A 19980-nucleotide genomic window follows, 5' to 3' on the forward strand; every position below is an offset into this window, starting at 1 on the left:
TCAACGTGAGACGAGACAAAGAGGATAGCGTCCCCTTACGTTCTCATCACGTTAAAACCAACAACTGGCCTTCTACAGACCACCCTACAAACGCTCTACCGCATAAAGAGAAACAAGGTCTGTGTGGATGGACAACGGGTCAAAGCCTTTGAAGATGACGTCACCTTAGCCCGGTTATGTTAGGTGTGATGGAAGGGCTGAATTGAGGCACCTTTGATTCCATTTCCTATAACAGTGGATGTATTTGTTTTGATCACTGAAATATTCCATTATCAATCAGAGACGAGGAACGAGAGTCTATGGGAAGGTGGACGATGTGTGATGTGCTAGTGTGTGCGTGATGTGCTAGTGTGTGTGTGATGTGCAAGTGTGTGTGTGTGATGAGGTGGTGTATATATGGTGTGTGTTTGGAAGACAATAATCCCAGCGGTCAACAGTTTGAGGGGACAGAGCTGCTCTGACGAGCGAGCGAGAGAGAGAAAGAAAGAAAGAAAGAGAAAATTGAAAGAGCGAGAGAGAGCGCGCCATGTGGTTAACACTCCACACAGCCTGACCACACAAGAGAGCCTCTCTTTCCCTTTCTCGCCCTCTTCACCCTCCCTCCCTCCTTTCCTTCCTCCCTCTGTAACCCTCTCCTTTCTCCACCTCCCTCAATCCCAAACTCTCCCCATCCACCTCCCCCATCCTTTCTTTTAGGTCGCTGTCTATCACTTTCTTATCCCCCTCCACCACCGCCCCTCCCTCGCTCACCCGTATGGGGATCTGCTCTGTCTCGCTCTCCTTCTGCGGGTTGCGGTACTTCTCGTAGAAGTCCCTCCTCTTCTTGCTCTCCCGGTCGTCCTTGCGCTCTCTCTTCTCGGCGGGTTCGTCCGAGGCCTCGGGGGAGGGCAGGGCTGTGGGCTTGGCTGGCCTCTCCACCTCCAGGTGGTTCTCATTGGGGTTGAGCACCATCACACTGTAGCCTTCCTGGAAGACAACACACACAAATGTTAGAGAGTCCACGCATCCGCCTCCGACTCACTTCTGTGTCTCTGGCTGTGTGTGCGTGTGTGTTTAGGTGAATGCAGTTGATGCCCATACAATAATCAAAGTGAGTTAGTGTATGGCCAATAGTGAGAGGCATCTGTGCCAGGGTGTTAGGGGAGAGACAGTCAGTCTTGCCATGGCAAGAGAAACAGACAGACAGACTAGGTATGGTAGGAGTCAGAACAGCAGAACTATTGGATGCAGAGTTAGAACTCAATGACAGGGGTCTCAGCCAGCGAATAACATTGGGTCCAAAGGCCAGGTGTCACTTACTATCAAAACTAATTGATCCCTCCATCACTCAACTCAAGAGTTAGGGGCTGTCGTATACATGTGTGTGATCAGTGTGTGTGTGTGTGTGTGTGTGTGTGTGTGTGTGTGTGAGTGTGTGTAACTGCAGTTCAAGTTTTATGAGGATAACAAGGGGCATACAACTATTAACAGAAACAAAATACAAATGAAGAAACAAATTCTTAAATGGCATTATGCTGTAAAACTAAGATAAGGAAGTCAAAAAATGTCCTGTAAGTTGCTCGAAATTGAAACAGGCAGAAACTATTATGGTCAGGGGACGTTTTCACAAGGCCTTAGTGACTTCTTCAACTCTGAAGACATTTTTAATTAAGTGTGTTTATTATCCCAAGCACTCTCAAACTAAAGCAGGAAACGGAGGGATTCCTTTTCCATTTTGGCAGCACTTCACACACACACTCTCCCTCTGTACACACACACAAACACACAGACGCACCGAACACACGCACTAAACACACAAAAAATTGGCAGATCTGAACTGACAAAAAAGGTTTTTTGAAGACAAGTGTAGGAGTAAGTGAGGAAATTTCGCTCTGATTCCTCCCAGAGACGCCATCACACACACTGTCTACACACTGCAGCACGTCTCCTCCGTTTTAATAAGTGTTAACACAATGTGTGTGTCCCTCTTACGCCCGTCGATGTCAAACCTGCCCCACACATTAGCACCTGGTGTGTGTTGACAACAGCAAAATGACACTTTCACACGTCCCCAGACTATAAAATTATTCTTATTTTCACACTCTCTCCGACCGACGGCTTTAGCCAAAGCCCCCACCACTCCCTTTAGGATTATTAGAATCAAACTTTCAGACAGTCTCAAATAAGACAAATCTGAACAAATTGGAGCAGCAGTGAGAGTACTTTCAAAAACAATTATATAATGATTTTATATAAGTATTAATTAAGGGCATATTTTATTAGGATCTATTTTTGCGTTTTAGGTCATAACTATTTCGCAAAATCTCTGACACCGACACCTTAATTGCTAGACAAATATTTTGAGTTTAAATATATTCAATTAAATAAATAACTCCGTTTTTAAATCAGCAGAGACTAATAAGGAAGCTGTAAAATAGAAAATGAAGTAAGAATGAATTGAATCACAATATTAAGACCGAAAGGGAAGTTGCTAAATGAAACAAACGTGATTAAATACATTTTGTTTTTCCAGTATTACTGTAGGATGTAGGATCACCATCAAAGTTACATCACTGACAGCTGTCCATTAAAACAAGTCAAACAATATCAAATTAAAACGAGTAACCGACAGCCCTATAAAACCCATTGTTCCACACATCATAACACACATTGATATAAAGCGTCAATGTTATTCAGAAGAAGCCTTTCATTAGGGAGCTTATAGGATTCCTTAGCTAGAGGAGTTCCTCGGCTGTTGGCTCTGACTTAAGTTCGTTTTCTTCCTGTTGTGTAAGGTGCTGCACATACGGCCCCGCGCCGCAGCACCACCTGGGCTGGGAGCGAAGCTGGAAGGAAGGGAGACGTCTTTCTTTCTCATCTTCCTCTTTTGGGCATACTAGCTATCTGCAGTGGGAGAGAGGGGTAAAGTAATAGGTCAGGTTCTATTAAAGAGGCTTAGCTCAGTTCAGCACAGGCCCGGGGCTGTCTTTGTTGGCACAGCCACCATGGAGCAGTTCACACGGACCTTATGACCGGAGAGGAAGAGGAGAGGAAGATGGGAGAGAGGAGGCGAGGAGGTCCGCTCCAGCTTTGTGCCACTGCCCACTGGTGGCAGGCTGGAAAAATGACTGGCAACACTGTCTTCTTCTCAATCAGAGACGAGGAACGAGAGAGAGAGCGAGAGAGAGAGAAAGAGAGCGAGAGGGGACTAGACAAAGGGTGGATGGAGAGAGACAGAAAGAGGAGAGAGAGCGGGAGATAAAAGACAAAGAAAGAAAGAAAGAAATGGATTGGGGACGAGAGAGACGGATAAAGGGAGAGTCACTTCACAGAAACACGAAGTGTTCAACCCATCCATCCATGTGCCTAAGATCCACGCAGCACATAGGGCAAAGCGTTAATGGATGAACAACATTAGGCCTACTGAGCTAATGCTAGCCCTGTGTGCCCTAGCCCTGCCTGGGCTGATTGTGGCTAACCTTTAGTGCTGCCCAGTCACCCTGAAGCATTACTGTGAGAGGGACCGGTGTCCCCAGCATCCCCCTGCATCCTCCAGCATCACAGACTTCTGCAGCAGGGCCACGGGTTCATCGCCAAGTCGGAAACCATCATTTACATTGACAGAGAAAGGTCTCTGGGTCTCTTCCTTGCTCTCACACTGCTGTCCTGTTCTGTCCAACAGCAAAGACATTTTACACTAAGGGGAAAGAGAGTTAAGAGGCTGAACTGCAGAGTTTATTTATTAAATCATCAATGTATTCTGGTGTTTTGAATATCTTTAAATGAATGCCAACAGTAAGTACAAGGTCTTTTTTATTAAAGGTGGTGCCATCGCTATGTAATGAGGGGAAAAAATGTATGAACTTGTATTTAACAACAAATGATATGTATAATTTATAACAAAGTACTATTATACATGAATATAATTACTACCCTAGTTAGCGCTGATTGTCTCGATTGCCGGTCAGCGTTGAAAAAAATCTCACGCTCTCGCTTGGTGTGGACACTGATGTTGCGTCAGTGTTTCTTTATGCAGTGCTTTGCAGGATAAGCTTCACACACACCCTTCCCATGCCCCTGAGTGCCCTGTGCCACCGCCACACAGAGCCCTGGCCCAGAGGGCAGCGGTCAGAGGGGTCACCCAGGCCCCTCCGAGGGGGACGCACCCCCGTCACCCCTCTCCGGACGCTCTTTAGCGCTCCTTTGTCGGGCCTGTCGTAGACCAGCCGACTCCCCTCAGATAGCACAACAATGGCCGCCGCTCGGGAAGCCCTGCTCTGCCGTCAGTCTCTGCCCTCCTCCATCTCCCAGCGTGTCACTAACGCCGCGCTGAGTATCAGCCTGACATCTCACACGCACAGACCTTATTATACATCCTATTCAACACCATCAATGGATCTAATCAGTTCGCAAAGAAAGTGCAGATACGTATCGACAAAGGATAAAAAAAAAGGATAAAACGCAAATGCTGCGCGTCAATGGGGAAATATTGATGGGTCATTTCTAACGCTCCGGCTGTTTATTTGGACCCAACACGCATTGACAAAGCTACGCGGTCAGACTGTGGTCATATTTGGCCGTGAGACAGTGGAACGGTAATAAACCATTGTCTGCCTTCTCAGTGGCATGGTTTAAAGGAGGCCAAAAAAAAAAAATAAAAAATAAATAAAAATAGGCTAAGGCGTCCCTTTAAGAAGACGCTATCTCCATGTTCACAGTTGGGCTGTAATGAAATGAAACGTGTCTCACGTGTGTGAGTGGAGAGAGGCGGCCGAAACCAGGCACGTTTCATCTGTGTGAGTGTGTGTGTGTGTGTGTAGTCTTTGATGTGTGAGCTCTCGTAGCAAGCACGGCCTTTGGGCACAGCAAAAAGGACAGGCACTTGACAGGTACAAAGCAGGGCTGATAGTGGTCAAGGGGGCATGTGGGTAGGAAAGGGGATGATTGTGTGTGTGTGTGTGCTTTAAGGAAAATATATTGTAGTATGTGAGCTTTAGGAAGATGGGTGTATCAACGTGCATACAAATGTGTATACTACAGCATTGTACACTTATGTGAGAAGGGATCTGTATCTGAATGAAACCGGCTGAGTCTATGTGCTCGCTACATTATCAGCTACGGCTGGCAACGCTCTGTCTAATCCCTATTGGGGGGTTGTTCTTGTGTTAGTATCAGGGCAGCTGACACTCCCTGTACCGACCACATCGGCTATACTTCCTTGTTTCTGTGATAGCCCTCCCGTGATTGGTTGTCGCGACTTGACAGGCAGAGGGCAAAGGTGCGCTCGCCACTGTCCAACCAATCCAAAGGCGAGGGAGGGAGACAAGGCGGAAACATGTCTGGAGGCTACACTGGGGATAGGAGGCACCAAGGCAGACAGAGAAAAAAAGGCCAGCCTGGAAAACGAACGTAGGGGAATCAAAGCCACATCTAGACACTCGGTCTCAATTCATGAACGGCAAATTAGGCAGATAATGCTGCTTCCACAATGTGTTCTATTGGGATGAAACCTTAATAAAGCCTTACACTAATACCTGAGATACAGGTAGAAAGCATGGGAGGGAGACATATTTTCTCTGAGCCCATAGAGAAGCATGGGAGGCCCTGGTGGTGGAGCATGCAGGAATGGAAATACAGTTATATGAAATGGGCCCCTCCTGGGCTGAGGCAGGCCCCCCTCCCTCTCAGGGCCACCCCTGCTCTGGGTGACCTTGCCTGTCTCCGGCTCCACGTGGGCTTTTTCAGCAGCCAGGGGCCCATTATCCCCCTCTCCTCGTCTCTCCCAGAAACCACACAGCTCACAAAGCACTGTCAGATTAAGACACTGTACCCCCCCCCCACCACCACCCCTCTCTCACACATACACATAACCACAACCCCTCTCTCACACACCCCACCACCAGCCCTTCTACACCCCCAACCCCTCTCTCTCACACACCCCAAGACCAGGCCCTTCTATACATATACAGATGTAGGATTATCATTTCATCACTCTTTTGATGCTGAGAATTTTCCTGCAGACGAGCTCCGTGATTTACATAAATTCACTGAAAACCCACACCGTTATATTAACATTATTCCACTTTTCACGTAGCCTCCTTTTGACCAGCTAATAGCCTAACCACCGTGCAAGCATTATTAAGGACTAAACGTTAAAATCCTGTCGATGCCGTAATATTTTGCTGTGGCTATCTGAGATGTATCTACTCTACTGTCCCAAGTAAATAGACTCACTCACTCACACCAACAAACGCACCCACAACCACAAACAAACCAAATTGATTGTCTAATAGACAGCGGGAGTCTTCGTATAACACCATTGTTTATTACTGTAGAGACAGTTTAATAACAACCTGAACTAGTCTCTGTGATCCTCACTGGGTTTTATAATAATGATCAACATTAGCATAATTTGGCCATGTCCTAATCCACAGTAACCTTATCTAACAAGTCAAGTTCTGTTCAGAGTGAAAAACAAGGAAGTTTAACCTTGGCATGGATGTGTGCTCATTTAGATATTGTTTACAGGCTCAACTGAATATTTATACAGGAGTTCAAAGTGGAGCGTTGTTGGGGAGGAAGTGAGGAGAATAGGAGTGGTTCATATCCCCCTGTGCCTCAGAATCTTTTCATGTCTGACTTTACATCTCTCCTTCCCCCCCCCTCTCTCTTTCTACTTCTCTTCTGGACCTGTTTATTTTCAGCACCTCCGCACGGACGCACACACACAAACACACACACGCGTCAGCGATACGAGCAACACACTTGACGCAAAGCAAAGGCTCCCTCACATCTCAATTATTTATACGTCTCCTGGACGATTTCATCTCAGCAACTCGGCTACATTTAGCTTGCTTTCATTTTCTGAGCTACTGTAGAAGCTGGTTGACACCAGAGAAGATAGCCCAAATCTCCCGAGGCCCTCTCCACGCTCCCTTACTCTCATTCACTCTTTCTGATACACTCCGTTTCCAATAGAATGGATGACCCCTACCTGTACAGTACTAGTCAAAAGTTTGGACACACCTAATCATTCCAGGGTTTTTCTTAGTTTTTACTATTTTCTACATTGTAGAATAATAGTGAAGACATCAAAACTATGAAATGACACATATGGAATCATGTAGTAACCAAAAATGTGTTAAACAAATCAAAATATATTTTATATTTGAGATTCTTCAAAGTAGCCACCCTTTGCCTCGATGACAGCTTTGCACACTCCTGGCATTCTCTCAACCAGCTTCATGAGGGAGTCACCTGGAATGCATTTCAATTAACAGCTGAGCCTTGTTAAAAGTTCATTTGTGGAATATCTTTCCTTCTTAATGCGTTTGAGACAATCAGTTGTGTTGTGACAACGTAGGGTTGGTATACAGAAGATAGCCCTATTTGGTAAAAGACCAAGTCCATATTATGGCAAGAACAGCTCAAATAAACAAAGAGAAACGACAGTCCATCATTACTTTAAGACATGAAGATCAGTCAACGTGGAAAATTACAAGTTTTGTCAAGTGCAGTAGTAAAAACCATCAAGCGCTATGATGAAACTGGCTCTCATGAGGACCGCCACAGGAAAAGAAGACCCAGAGTTACCTCTGCTGCAGAGGATAAGTTCATTAGAGTTACCAGCCTCAGAAATTAAATCAGATGACCTGGCCTCCACAATCACCCGACCTCAACCCAATTGAGATGGTTTGGACCACAGAGTGAAGGAAAAGCAGCCATCAAGTGCTCAGCATATGTGGGAACTCCAAGACTGTTGGAAAAACATTCCAGGTGAGCTGGTTGAGAGAATGCCAAGACTTTGCAAAGCTGTCATCAAGGCAAAGGGTGGCTACTCTGAAGAATGATGTGTTTAACACTTTTTTAGTTACTACATGATTCAATGTGTGTTATTTCATAGTTTTGATGTCTTCACTATTATTCTACAAAGTAGAAAACAGTAAAAATAAAGAAAAACCATTGAATGAGTATGTGTGTCCAAACGTTTGACTGGTACTGTACATATTACCTCAATTACCTTGACTAACTTGTACCCTCGCACATTTACTCAGTATTGGTACCCCTGTATATAGCCTCGTTATTGTATTATTGTTCCTTTTTCTTCTTTTTTTAAACTTTATAATAATTTCTTAACTTTTGTTTTTCTTAAAACTCCATTGTTGGTTACGGGCTTGTAAGTAAGCATTTCACGGTAAGGTCTTCACCTGTTGTATTCAGTGCATGTGACAAATAAAATGTGATTTGAAGGGATGAAAATAGCATTGTGGGTAAAGGCAAACTATAGCAAGTCAGAGGCATATTTGAGCTTGAGGAAGACAACCAATAACATGGATTTGCCTCCATTGAACCACACTATGGTAAGACCCATCCATATCAACATACAAGGACTGTGGCTGTGTTAACGCCACAACACATGTCAAGAGATTAGGCTGATGCTGAATTCCTCTTGTCTGACGAAACTACACACACAGACAGAGATTTAGACACACACACACACACACACACACACACACACACACACACTTGGAGAGCCCATCCTATGGTGATGCATATCCTAGCACACACACTGCTTCATCTGCTCTCAGCACGGCACACAGAGCGGTGGTGGTGGGGGCTGGATGGAGCATTAATCAACGGTCAGGTGGAATTTGTCAGAGCTATCGATTGTGCAAGTAAATGTTACAGAAGTCATTTGTCAAAAAATAAATAAATACAGGAGGGCAACGTGTCAAGCGTTCACGGTGAAGTGACAGTGAACACACACACACACGCACGCACACACTCCTGTGTTCCTGTGGTTACACGAAGCAGTCTGCTGTAGTTTTTCACCATGTGTTGATCAGATGATCAACGCTGACCCAACGTTACTCGAGATTAAACAGAGGAACATACGGAACGTAAAGCAGAACATTAGTTTAATAGATCATGTAGAAACATGATTACCCCTCAGATACACGGAGAACCTACCTCGTATTGCACTGTAATAGTATTGTATCCTTGGGTATGGAATTAGTCACCTACAGTAAGTGTCTGTACAGTAGATTGTACATGAGGTCCACACAGCTCTGAGGCCATACTAGGGAGACAAAGACACACTGAGGTAGGGCTAGCTGGAAATAAATACAAATCCCCATTCTTACCCCGTTAGCATTGTGATTTATATATTCTATTGTCTTCCCTCAGCATACACATCCATTTTTAATGGAGGGGAGATATAGATCATGGAATGATCGGTGCCTCCCTATTTTCCTGTCCAACTATTTAATGTATAAATCAGAATCTTGCACCCGAGTGGGGGAGACGGCCGGGGGAGAGAGGGGGAGGCAGAAGGCGGCTCGGCAGAGGGCCACCAGAGGATGGTTCTGGAGGCAACTGGTGACCAGTGTGTGTGTGTGTGTGTGTGTTTGTGTGTAGGTGGGGGGGGGGAAATCAACAGACCAGGGCCAGTGAAGGGCTTCTATAACCACTACATCACACAAACACATCCCCATAGCAAACCTAAGCATTATATACTGTACATACCTGTGTTTTGTATGCATCTTTGTATGACAGGTGCGCGTGCGTGTCTGTGTGTGCGCAAGACTGTACGGGGAGAGTGGCACGCACAATGTCCACAACTCCCCTCTGTTATAATTATTGTTTACACCAGCAATGACAACTGTAAACCTCTAAAGAGAAGAGTCACACTTTAGACACCTCCACAACCACACATAACCGTAACTCAAGTTGACCTACAGGAAGCCAGACCCCTGAGGCCACGTGATGCCTGATCCCCTAGGTCCACATCTGGTCACTCAGCAGCTATAGGGCTTGGAGGCTAGGGTTTGGGATTAGGGGCTGGGACTAGGGGCTTGGGTTTGAGGAGGCGTGATTGGCTCCGGAGCTGTGATCTGACATCCAGGCTGTAATCTGGGGATGTCTGGGGGTGAATAATGAGATCCTAGTAAACAGGCCCAGGTATTAATCTTAGTGAACACCACAGGCCCTGGGCGACCTTTAGGGGTTAGGGGTTAAAGTGGAATCCCTTGACCTCTGCCCTGTTATTGTGGCCAGAAAGTGAGGGCCAGGGGCAAGCTGGTGGTCCTGCTGGGATTGTTGATTATGTATATATGTGTGTATGTGTGTGTGTGTGTCCACACAAAACCATAGGAAAGCATAATGTAACTTGCTGTCTTTAGTAGTAAGTGTGTGTACCAGGCTACATGTCATGCTAGCCTTAAGAAACATGATATTTACCACGGTAACCTGCCTTCTCGTCACTAGAACTGCACCATAGGTACAAGAGTCAGGTGAGGTGGCCTCAGCCAGTCTCAACATCTGTTTAGAGTGTTAACAGCAGGCATGGCTGCAGCTCTGCCCTGCCATTTACTCTGGCAATTTTCTCAGGATGTGACCTCAGAAAAAAAGTGTTGAAGGACTGTGTGTGTGTGTGTGTGTGTGTGTAATACAGAGCATTTTCCATAGTGTCTTAACACATGGCTTAGTACATGCTTGAGAGGACACACACGGAGCTACGCAAATATGATGGAATCCCCTTTATCCTCTACAAAGGGGCATACACATAGGTCTACACACGTACGGAAGAGTCTTCCTTGTAACAACAAAATAAACCTAGCTCATAGTTTCCTATTAACCTCGGACATTCCCAAAAAATAGGTTTTAAGCAATTAACCGTTCAAGGCAGTCATAAAATAAATCCCCCATCCCATCAGAACCAGCGGCACCCTCTTAAAAAAAATAACAACATTTGAAGACCACCTGTTGTCTATTATTTTTACATACGGCTTTCTCATAAATCATAACACTAGGTAATTAATCAAGCTGTCAAAATGGGGACTGGGGGTCACATGGCAGGGTCAGGGGTCGTATCCATGCCGATGGAGGTCAGGGTCACACCACATTCCTCATTATCAAGTTGGGATGAGAGAGGGCCCAAGCAAACAAAAGCGAAAGCAGATGGAGAGGGATGGATGGAAAGAAGAAAAAAAAAGAGGGAGAAAAAAAAATTTGGACAAAGAAAAATGAAAGAAGCTGTCAGCTGCCTGCAAATGAAGATAGGGCAGCCGACTCTGAGAGGGGAGGCGCGAAAGGGTGGAGAAAAAAAAGAATGCCATAAAAAAAAAAGGACGGGCATAAAAAAAAAAGAACAAGAGAAAAACTACAAGATGTTTCTTCTGTACAGCCAACATTTGTTGGCGAGAGGGCGGAGGAGGAGGGGGGCAGTGGTTCACCAGGCCCTTCTCCATTTGAAAACACGGGGATTCAGATGTGGCAGATATGATTGTTATCTGCCTGTGTCTATCTATTGAGAGAAATGATCAAGCACAAAGATAGTCTCTCTCTCTATGTCTCTCTCTCTCTCATCAAAGTCACGATTAGATGGATCAGACAGATGGACACGCATCGACAACAGACAGATAGATGCAATAGAAGGACAATGAAACGCTCATTTACCATAAACAGCCCATGTCCTGCAAATATATTCAAAACACGCATAACAAGCAGCACAGAGAGAAACAGAAAGGTTTCTACTCCTGTCATTGCTTGTGATTAAGGGGATTATTTCAAAACGCTGCCTTTCCCCTCTTTAGTCGCCTATATGTGACCACAGGTACTCCCTATATTCAAGTAGTGTCAAATGAAGCAAGTTAAACCCACACGGCGGTGAATATTTTATCCTAACTTAAGCTTGCACAATCAAAGGTGGTGGGGGGGGAGAGAGAGAAGTAGGCAAAATGCTTGGTAAGGGCGAGAGAGAGAAGTAGGCAAAATGCTTGGTAAGGGCGAGAGAGAGAGAAGAAAGAAGAAGAAAATAAGAAAAACAATCTAAAAAGCGCTAATGCCGCGGAACTCCTCGCATTAGCGTCGCGCATCCCTCCCCGGCGTGAGGCGCCCGAAATCTCTGGCGTGGCGCTCTATCAAAAAACATCACTCCTAAATGAGACGCGACCACTGCGCAAAATTAGCTGTCAACCTTTCCTCAAAATCGCTGTTAATCTCATACCCAGTGTTTGCGGATTTATCAGCACATGCATCAATGTCAGCTCCTTGGTTACTGAGGCGCACTACTTGGGAGAAGATATAATTAAAAATGTTTAGGCATGGGGGGGAGGTGGGGGTGGGGGTGGTGAAACAGCGTCTTCGCTTCCTTGTCTCCTGCAGGAGTCTGCAGAAGACGGCGTGATAAAGAGACAAGCCTCTCTCCCGTTGTCGTCAAACTCGGGGTCGGCGAGCGCTGCTATCGCTGTAATGATGTCCACGCGGCACTGGAGACGAGAGCCATTTTTAACGATGCTTTGACTCAGAGGAAAACAATGTCCTCGCACATCCTAACTCTTATCAACTGTTGAACGGACAGGCTTACTCCCTTATCAAGAGTGTTCCACACACACCAAAACAAGGGATCCTACAAATTCTCCTGGACTTTAACCCCAAATAATAGAAAACAAGAAAATACCGATAGCTAACAATAAATCATTACATACATAATACAAAGGTCTACACACATTGTTTAAAGTATTCATATACAGTTGTATCGCTATAGTACCCATCCAATAAGGTTGCATGCTCTGTAACCCTAACATTAACAAACTGTATCCCTAACTAACCAGCAGCAGAACATTTCAAAATACATCCAAACTAGGTCCTTGACTGACCTGAAGAAACAAACAACCACTTCATAATGTAATTAAATACTTGATACTTGTCCAGCATCCCTCTTATTATGTAGCTGGCCTTTCCAAACCATCACTATTCTATCCAGCATGTGTCAAGACGAGAGGGGAGGACAGACAGGGGCGGCATTAGCTATTCAACGGGCCTGTCTCTCTGTGTGTTCGCTAGGCTACCTCTGGGACTGGGCTGCTGAGATGTCCTGGAAACTTACCCCTTATATCACATACCCTGGCCCTGCCCGTCCGTGCGTCTGTCTGTCTGTCTGCCTGGCCAGACCTGGTCAGATGACAACAGGCCAGACAGCTTGGAAAGGAGAGAGACATGTATAATACATCCTGCATAAATAAATCTCCCCGTTGAGATTTTTGTCCTCCCTCGTCTCGCTCTCCCCTGGGTTGGGGTGTCGGGGAGCGAGACGACCGTGTGTGGATCTGCGAAACACCTACTGCTCTGTAGGTGTGCGCAAATAGTTCACAAACAATGTGTGCGAGATTGTGAGTGTCGCCAAGCTCATTCCCATAAGGGCAGAGGCCCCCCCTCTTGTCCTCCTCCCAGGCATCTTGGCCTCAACAATATCATACTCACTCAAAACCCATGGTACTGTCCTATAAAGGGTAGTGGGCAGTCTAAAGTGTGCTTGTCTTGTCTTTGCCATGCCGATGACAGTATAGAGGCAGGTCCAACTAGCTCACACAGTCTCACGTCAAAATTAGACGTTCAACCATGTTTTGCAAATGTCAAATTTCAAAGTAGCTGAAAACGTCAAATGTTGAAGTATTTAAGGTTACATTATTAAGATTCGGGTTAAATTCAGGGATTAACTCCAAAATCTTAAGGTTAGGCATTAACTCTGAATGGTTGAGTTAAGGGTTAAGGTTTGGGATAGGCTTAAAACCAAAATCTCAAAAGCAACTTGCAACCTTTGGAATCAGAGGCAGACGCCCATCCTCTATCCCCGTCCACAGTGCCCTAGCAAAACAGAAAGCTACTTGAAGGTAACAGCACTCACTGTTGCCCCTAGTGGCCGGTGACCATGTCATCTCCCGACGTTCTCAGACATGGATGGGCAGGTCAGTCTATAGGCGTGGTACTGTGACCCAGCGCTGTCCTGGTCAGAGGTGAGAAGCTGACGAGTCCTGCCGCTACTGATCAACAAACACAGACAGACAGACTGGCAGACGGGTGGACCACGAGTCAGGTGTAGGAGAGGTCAAATGGGTAGGGCCAGGCGGGCTAGTAAAGTGGCAGCAGTGGGCTCGTCTGGTTGGCTGCTACTCTCATTAAAGCGGAGGACGAGAGTGATGTAGACCAAGGACTCAGAGGCCACAGCACAGCCAGCTCAGGGCTCTCTGCTCTCTCTCTCAGGCGACGCCTGACCACCAGAACACACACAGCCTCCCTCAAACACAGACACACGCCTGCAGTGAGGAGATCCTCCTTTTTTTTCTCCTCATCCTGCTCCTTCTCATCCTTCTTCTCCTCCTCAGCCGAGAGGACAGACCTTTAAGTCGCTTATTCCCCTCTTCATTAGAGAGAAAATGAACTCTGGTAAACGCTTGTTAAAGCCCTTACCTACACTCCCCCGGTTAATGTGAGTGATCCATTTGTGTCTGTTTCTGGCTGACAACGCTTACTGGAAGATTAATCGTGGGGTGTCAGGCGACGGCAACCCCTGTCCCTTTCCCATTTCCTTTCTTCTGGGCTGCAGACGTAATAATGGAGCCCGTCTTTTGTTGTAACAGCGTGATTAGTGAGGAAAAAGGAGAGCGGGTGAAAAAAACACTGCCCTTCACAACTTCATACAAGTGTAGATTTGCGCTTGCGAATTAGGATCACTTGACTACGGCGAAGTGCGGTTATTAATTAATCTCCATACGGCAAAGAGCGAAGGGATATAATAAATGGCTTATTAATATTTCCCATTTGGTCCGGCTGTCTTTATCTGTGTCTGGTGCAGGGCAGGAGAGAGAGGAGCCTGTGGCGTCCCACCCCAGGGTCCATCAGTCACTGAGGCCCTGCGGCTATCCCTCTTGCTTACGGGAATGACAATGTGAAGTGCTCCTTCCAATCCCTTGGTGCAAGGGATAATCGCTGCTGATTACCTTGCCCATTCCCAGGAATGCCTGCCTACCCGGGAAGAACGGATCCTCCACTGGATTGGGAGTAAACCCCGAGTGGACCAGCCATGGGAAACACCCAAAAATTTATGTTAAATTGAAAACAAGATACCTTTTATTTTATTTACTCAGGCAACACACACTCTATAAGACACATATATACATAACACACACACACACACACACACACACACACACACACACACACACACACACACACACACACACACACACACACACACACACACACACACATCCCACTATATTCCCTCTCTGCCAGTGCCAATGGCAGAGAGGGTGGCTCCAAAAGCTGAGGGGATTGTGGGCGACTGGCGGTGTCTCATTAAATTTGCTGGATTGTCTAATTGTCTTGCGCGGACCTCCGAGAGACTAGTACATTATACTCATCGCAATTAAGAAAACAAAAGAGTTGAGCCACCCAGGAACTGGGGATGAGGCTAGCTGGGGGTAACCCAACACACACGGGACTACAAAAACAAACCCTCCCTCCAGCTAAAAAAGAAAGAGAAAAGATATGGGGGACAAAACGTGGGGGAGAAGTGGAGGAGGAGAGATGAGAGAAGCATCCAGATCTTCCTGGGATTGGCCAGATGTCACAGGGGTGGGATGGGGGGGGGGGTCATTTGAGGCACACCTTTGTGCTGAACCTGTCTTGTTTACTACACTGCAGCTAAGCACTCTGAGAGGCTATTCAGAGGCCCAGCCTTTCAGAAAGTACTGAAGCACCCCTTAAGCCCACTTAACTACCATTTTCACACACTCTCCCTGCTCTCCTTTTTGTCCTTGCCTCCATTACATCAAACGCAGGAACAAAGGGGGAGAACAGAAACTCTGGCCGCAGAATGGACCCATCACAAATATTAATGTGAAAAGGTGTTGAAGTGCAGAATCTACTTTTCTACACAAGGACAACTTGGGATTTTTTTGTGGGGGGTTCTTTTTGCTGCAATGAGCTTGGTTTTCAGGCGAAAAGGGAGGCTAAGGACTCAAAGTGCAATTATCCACAAGGAAGGGCTTGAGACGAGCCACTGCTAAAGACTCCACACAGCCCATTAAAGGAGCTCTAAATGGCAGGCTGCATTCACACGCCACCTCTATTAGGCACAGCCTGAACACAGTGCATACACACACAGACTGTCACATATTAACACAACTTCACTTATATATTAAAAAAAAACATTTAAAATGAGCTTGATGATAAATAAATAAGTACACAGTACTCACAGTCATTAAAAGGGGACATATTGAACAACTCCCTCACAATATAAATATAGATATCTATCTACAGAGAGGGAAAAAAGTATTTGATCCCCTGCAGATTTTGTACGTTTGCCCACTGACAAAGAAATGATCAGTCTATAATTTTAATGGTAGGTTTATTTGAACAGTGAGAGACAGAATAACAACAACAAAAAATCTAGAAAAACGCATGTCAAAAATGTTATACATTGATTTGCATTTTAATGAGGGAAATAAGTATTTGACCCCTCTGCAAAACATGACCTAGTACTTGGTGGCAAAACCCTTGTTGGCAATCAGAGGTCAGACGTTTCTTGTAGTTGGCCACCAGATTTGCACACATCTCAGGAGGGATTTTGTCCCACTCCTCTTTGCAGATCTTCTCCAAGTCATTAAGGTTTCGAGGCTGACGTTTGGCAACTCGAACCTTCAGCTCCCTCCACAGATTTTCTATGGTATTAAGGTCTGGAGACTGGCTAGGCCACTCCAGGACCTTAATGTGCTTCTTCTTGAGCCACTCCTTTGTTGCCTTGGCTGTGTGTTTTGGGTCATTGTCATGCTGGAATACCCATCCACGACCCATTTTCAATGCCCTGGCTGAAGGAAGGAGGTTCTCACCCAAGATTTGACGGTACATGGCCCCGTTCATCGTCCCTTTGAAGCGGTGAAGTTGTCCTGTCCCCTAAGCAGAAAAACACCCCCAAAGCATAATGTTTCCATCTCCATGTTTGACGGTGGGGATGGTGTTCTTGGGGTCATAGGCAGCATTCCTCCTCCTCCAAACACGGCGAGTTGAGTTGATGCCAAAGAGCTCCATTTTGGTCTCATCTGACCACAACACTTTCACCCAGTTGTCCTCTGAATTTTACATTTTACATTTTAGTCATTTAGCAGACGCTCTTATCCAGAGCGACTTACAGTAGTGAATACATACATTTCATACCTATATTTTTTTCCCGAACATCATTCAGATGTTCATTGGCAAACTTGTTCATTGGCAAACTTCAGACGGGCATGTATATGTGCTTTCTTGAGCAGGGGGGCCTTGCGTGCGCTGCAGGATTTCCGTCCTTCGTGGCGTAGTGTGTTAACAATTGTTTTCTTGGTGACTATGGTCCCAGCTGCCTTGAGATCATTGACAAGATCCTCCCATGTAGTTCTGGGCTGATTCCTCACCGTTCTCATGATCATTGCAACTCCACGAGGTGAGATCTTGTATGGAGCCCCAGGCCGAGGGAGATTGACAGTTCTTTTGTGTTTCTTCCATTTGCGAATAATCGCACCAACTGTTGTCACCTTCTCACCAAGCTGCTTTGCGATGGTTTTGTAGCCCATTCCAGCCCTGTGTAGGTCTACAATCTTGTCCCTGACATCCTTGGAGAGCTCTTTGGTCTTGGCCATGGTGGAGAGTTTGGAATCTGATTGATCGATTGCTTCTGTGGACAGGTGTCTTTTTTACATGTAACAAACTGAGATTAGGAGAACTCCCTTTAAGAGTGTGCTCCTAATCTCAGCTCGTTACCTGTATAAAAGACACCTGGGAGCCAGAAATCTTTCTGATTGAGAGGGGGTCAAATACTTATTTCCCGCATTAAAATGCTAATAAATTCATAACACTTTGACATGCGTATTTTTTTATTTTTGTTGTTGTTATTCTGTCTCTCACTGTTCAAATAAACCTACCATTCAAATTATAGACTGATCATTTCTTTGTCAGCGGGCAAACGTACAAAATCAGCAGGGGATCAAATACTTTTTTCCCCTTACTGTATCTTTACATAAATATATACACACACACACACACACACTTGAAGTGGGAAGTTTAAATACACCTTAGCCAAATACATTTAAACTCAGTTTTACACAATTCCTGACATTTAATCCCAGTAAAAAAATCCCTATTTTAGGTCAGTTAGGATCAGCACTTTATTTTAAGAATGTGCACTGTCAGAATAATAGTAGAGAGAATGATTTATTTCAGCTTTTATTTCTTTCATCACATTCCCAGTGGGTCAGAAGTTTACATACACTCAATTAGTGTTTGGCAGCATTGCCTTTAAATTCTTTAACTTGGGTCAAATGTTTCGGGTAGCCTTCCACAAGCTTCCCACAATAAGTTGGGTGAATTTTGGCCCATTCCTCCTGACAGAGCTGGTGTAACTGAGTCAGGTTTGTAGACCTCCTTGCTCACGCACGCTTTTTCAGTTCTGCCCACAACTTTTCTATAGGGTTGAGGTCAGGGCTTTGTGATGGCCACTCCAATACCTTGACTTTGTTGTCCTTAAGCCATTTTTCCACAACTTTGGAATTATGCGTGGGGTCATTGTCCATTTGGAAGACCCATTTGTGACCAAGCTTTAACTTCCTGACTGATGTCTTGAGATGTTGCTTCAATATAACAACATGATATCATGAGGAAAGGAAAATTATCTATTTTGTGAAGTGCACCAGTTCCTCCTGCAGCAAAGCACCCCCACAACATGATGCTGCCACCCCCGTGCTTCACGGTTGGGATGGTGTTCTTCGGCTTGCAAGCCTTCCCATTTTTCCTCCAAACATAACGATGGTCATTATGGCCAAATAGTTCTATTTTTGTTTCATCAGACCAGAGGACATTTCTCCAAAAAGTACGATCTTTGTCTCCATGTGCAGTCTGGCTTTTTATGGCGGTTTTGGAGCAGTGAATTCTTCCTTGCTGAGCAGCGTGTCATGGTATGTCGATATAGGACTCGTTTTACTGTGCATATAGATACTTTTGTACCCGTTTGCTCCAGAATCTTCACAGGGTCCTTTGCTGTTGTTTGGGTTTGATTTGCACTTTTTGCACCAAAGTATATTCATCTCTAGGAGACAGAGCGCGTGTCCTTCCTGAGCGGTATGACGGCTGAGCGGTCCCATGGTGTTTATACTTGCATATTATTATTTGTACAGATGAACGTGGTACCTTCAGGAGTTTGGAAATTGCTCCCAAGGTTGAACCAGACTTGTGGAGGTCTACAATTTGTTTTCTGAGGTCTTGGCTGATTTCTTTTGATATTCTCATGATGTCAAGCAAAGAGGCACTGATTTTGAAGGCAGGCCTTGAAATACATCCACAGATACACCTCCAATTGACTCAAATGATGTCAATTAGCCTATCAGAAGCTTCTAAAGCCATGACAACAGTTTCTGGAATTTTCCAAGCTGTTTAAAGGCACAGTCAACTTAGTGTACGTAAACTTCTGACCCACTGGAATTGTGATACAGTGAATTATAAACAATTGTTGGAAACATTACTTGTGTCATGCAGAAAGTAGATGTCCTAACCGACTTGCCCAAACTATAGTTTGTTAACAAGAAATTTGTGGAGTGGTTGAAAAATGAGTTTTATTGACTCTAACCGAAGTGTATGTAAACTTCCGGGTTCAACTGTATATACACACACACACACACACACACACAGTGCATTCGGAAAGTATTCAGACTCCTTCCCTATTTCCACATTTTGTTTGGTTACAGTCTTATTCTAAAATGGATTCAAGTAATTTTTTTCCTCCTCAATCCACAAACAATATCCCATAATGACAAAGCGAAAACAGGTTTTTGGAAATGTTTGCAAATGTATTCAAAATAAAAACAGAAAAAACATAGACATAAGTATTGAGAACGTTTGCTGAGACTTGAAATTGAGCTCAGGTGCATCCTGTTTCCATTGATCATCCTTGAAATGTTTCTACAACTTGATTGGAGTCCACCTGTGGTAAATTAAGTTGATTGGATATGATTTGGAAAGGCACACACCTGTCTATATAAGGTCCCACAGTTGACAGTGCATGTCAGAGCTAAACCTAAACCATGAGGTCAAAGGACTTGTCCGTAGAGCTCCGAGACAGGATTGTGTTGAGGCAGAGTTCTGGGGAAGGGAACCACCAAGACTCTTAGTAGAGTTGGCAGCCCTGCCAAACTG

General features: G+C 45.1%; 1 protein-coding gene across 7 annotated transcripts in view; it reads right to left on the minus strand.

Moving 5' to 3' along the window:
* LOC106580148 (cotranscriptional regulator FAM172A homolog) overlaps positions 1-19980 on the minus strand; it is a 199266-nt gene that overhangs the window by 127171 nt on the left and 52115 nt on the right. For all 7 annotated transcript variants that reach the window (XM_014160887.2, XM_014160885.2, XM_014160886.2 and 4 more), the window contains exon 7: positions 751-966. In XM_014160887.2, the coding sequence (XP_014016362.1) occupies positions 751-966 (216 nt within the window). The remainder of the gene's footprint in view (positions 1-750; positions 967-19980) is intronic.

The sequence above is a fragment of the Salmo salar genome, chromosome ssa20, assembly GCF_905237065.1.
Source record: "Salmo salar chromosome ssa20, Ssal_v3.1, whole genome shotgun sequence".
Taxonomy (NCBI): Eukaryota; Metazoa; Chordata; class Actinopteri; order Salmoniformes; family Salmonidae; genus Salmo; species Salmo salar.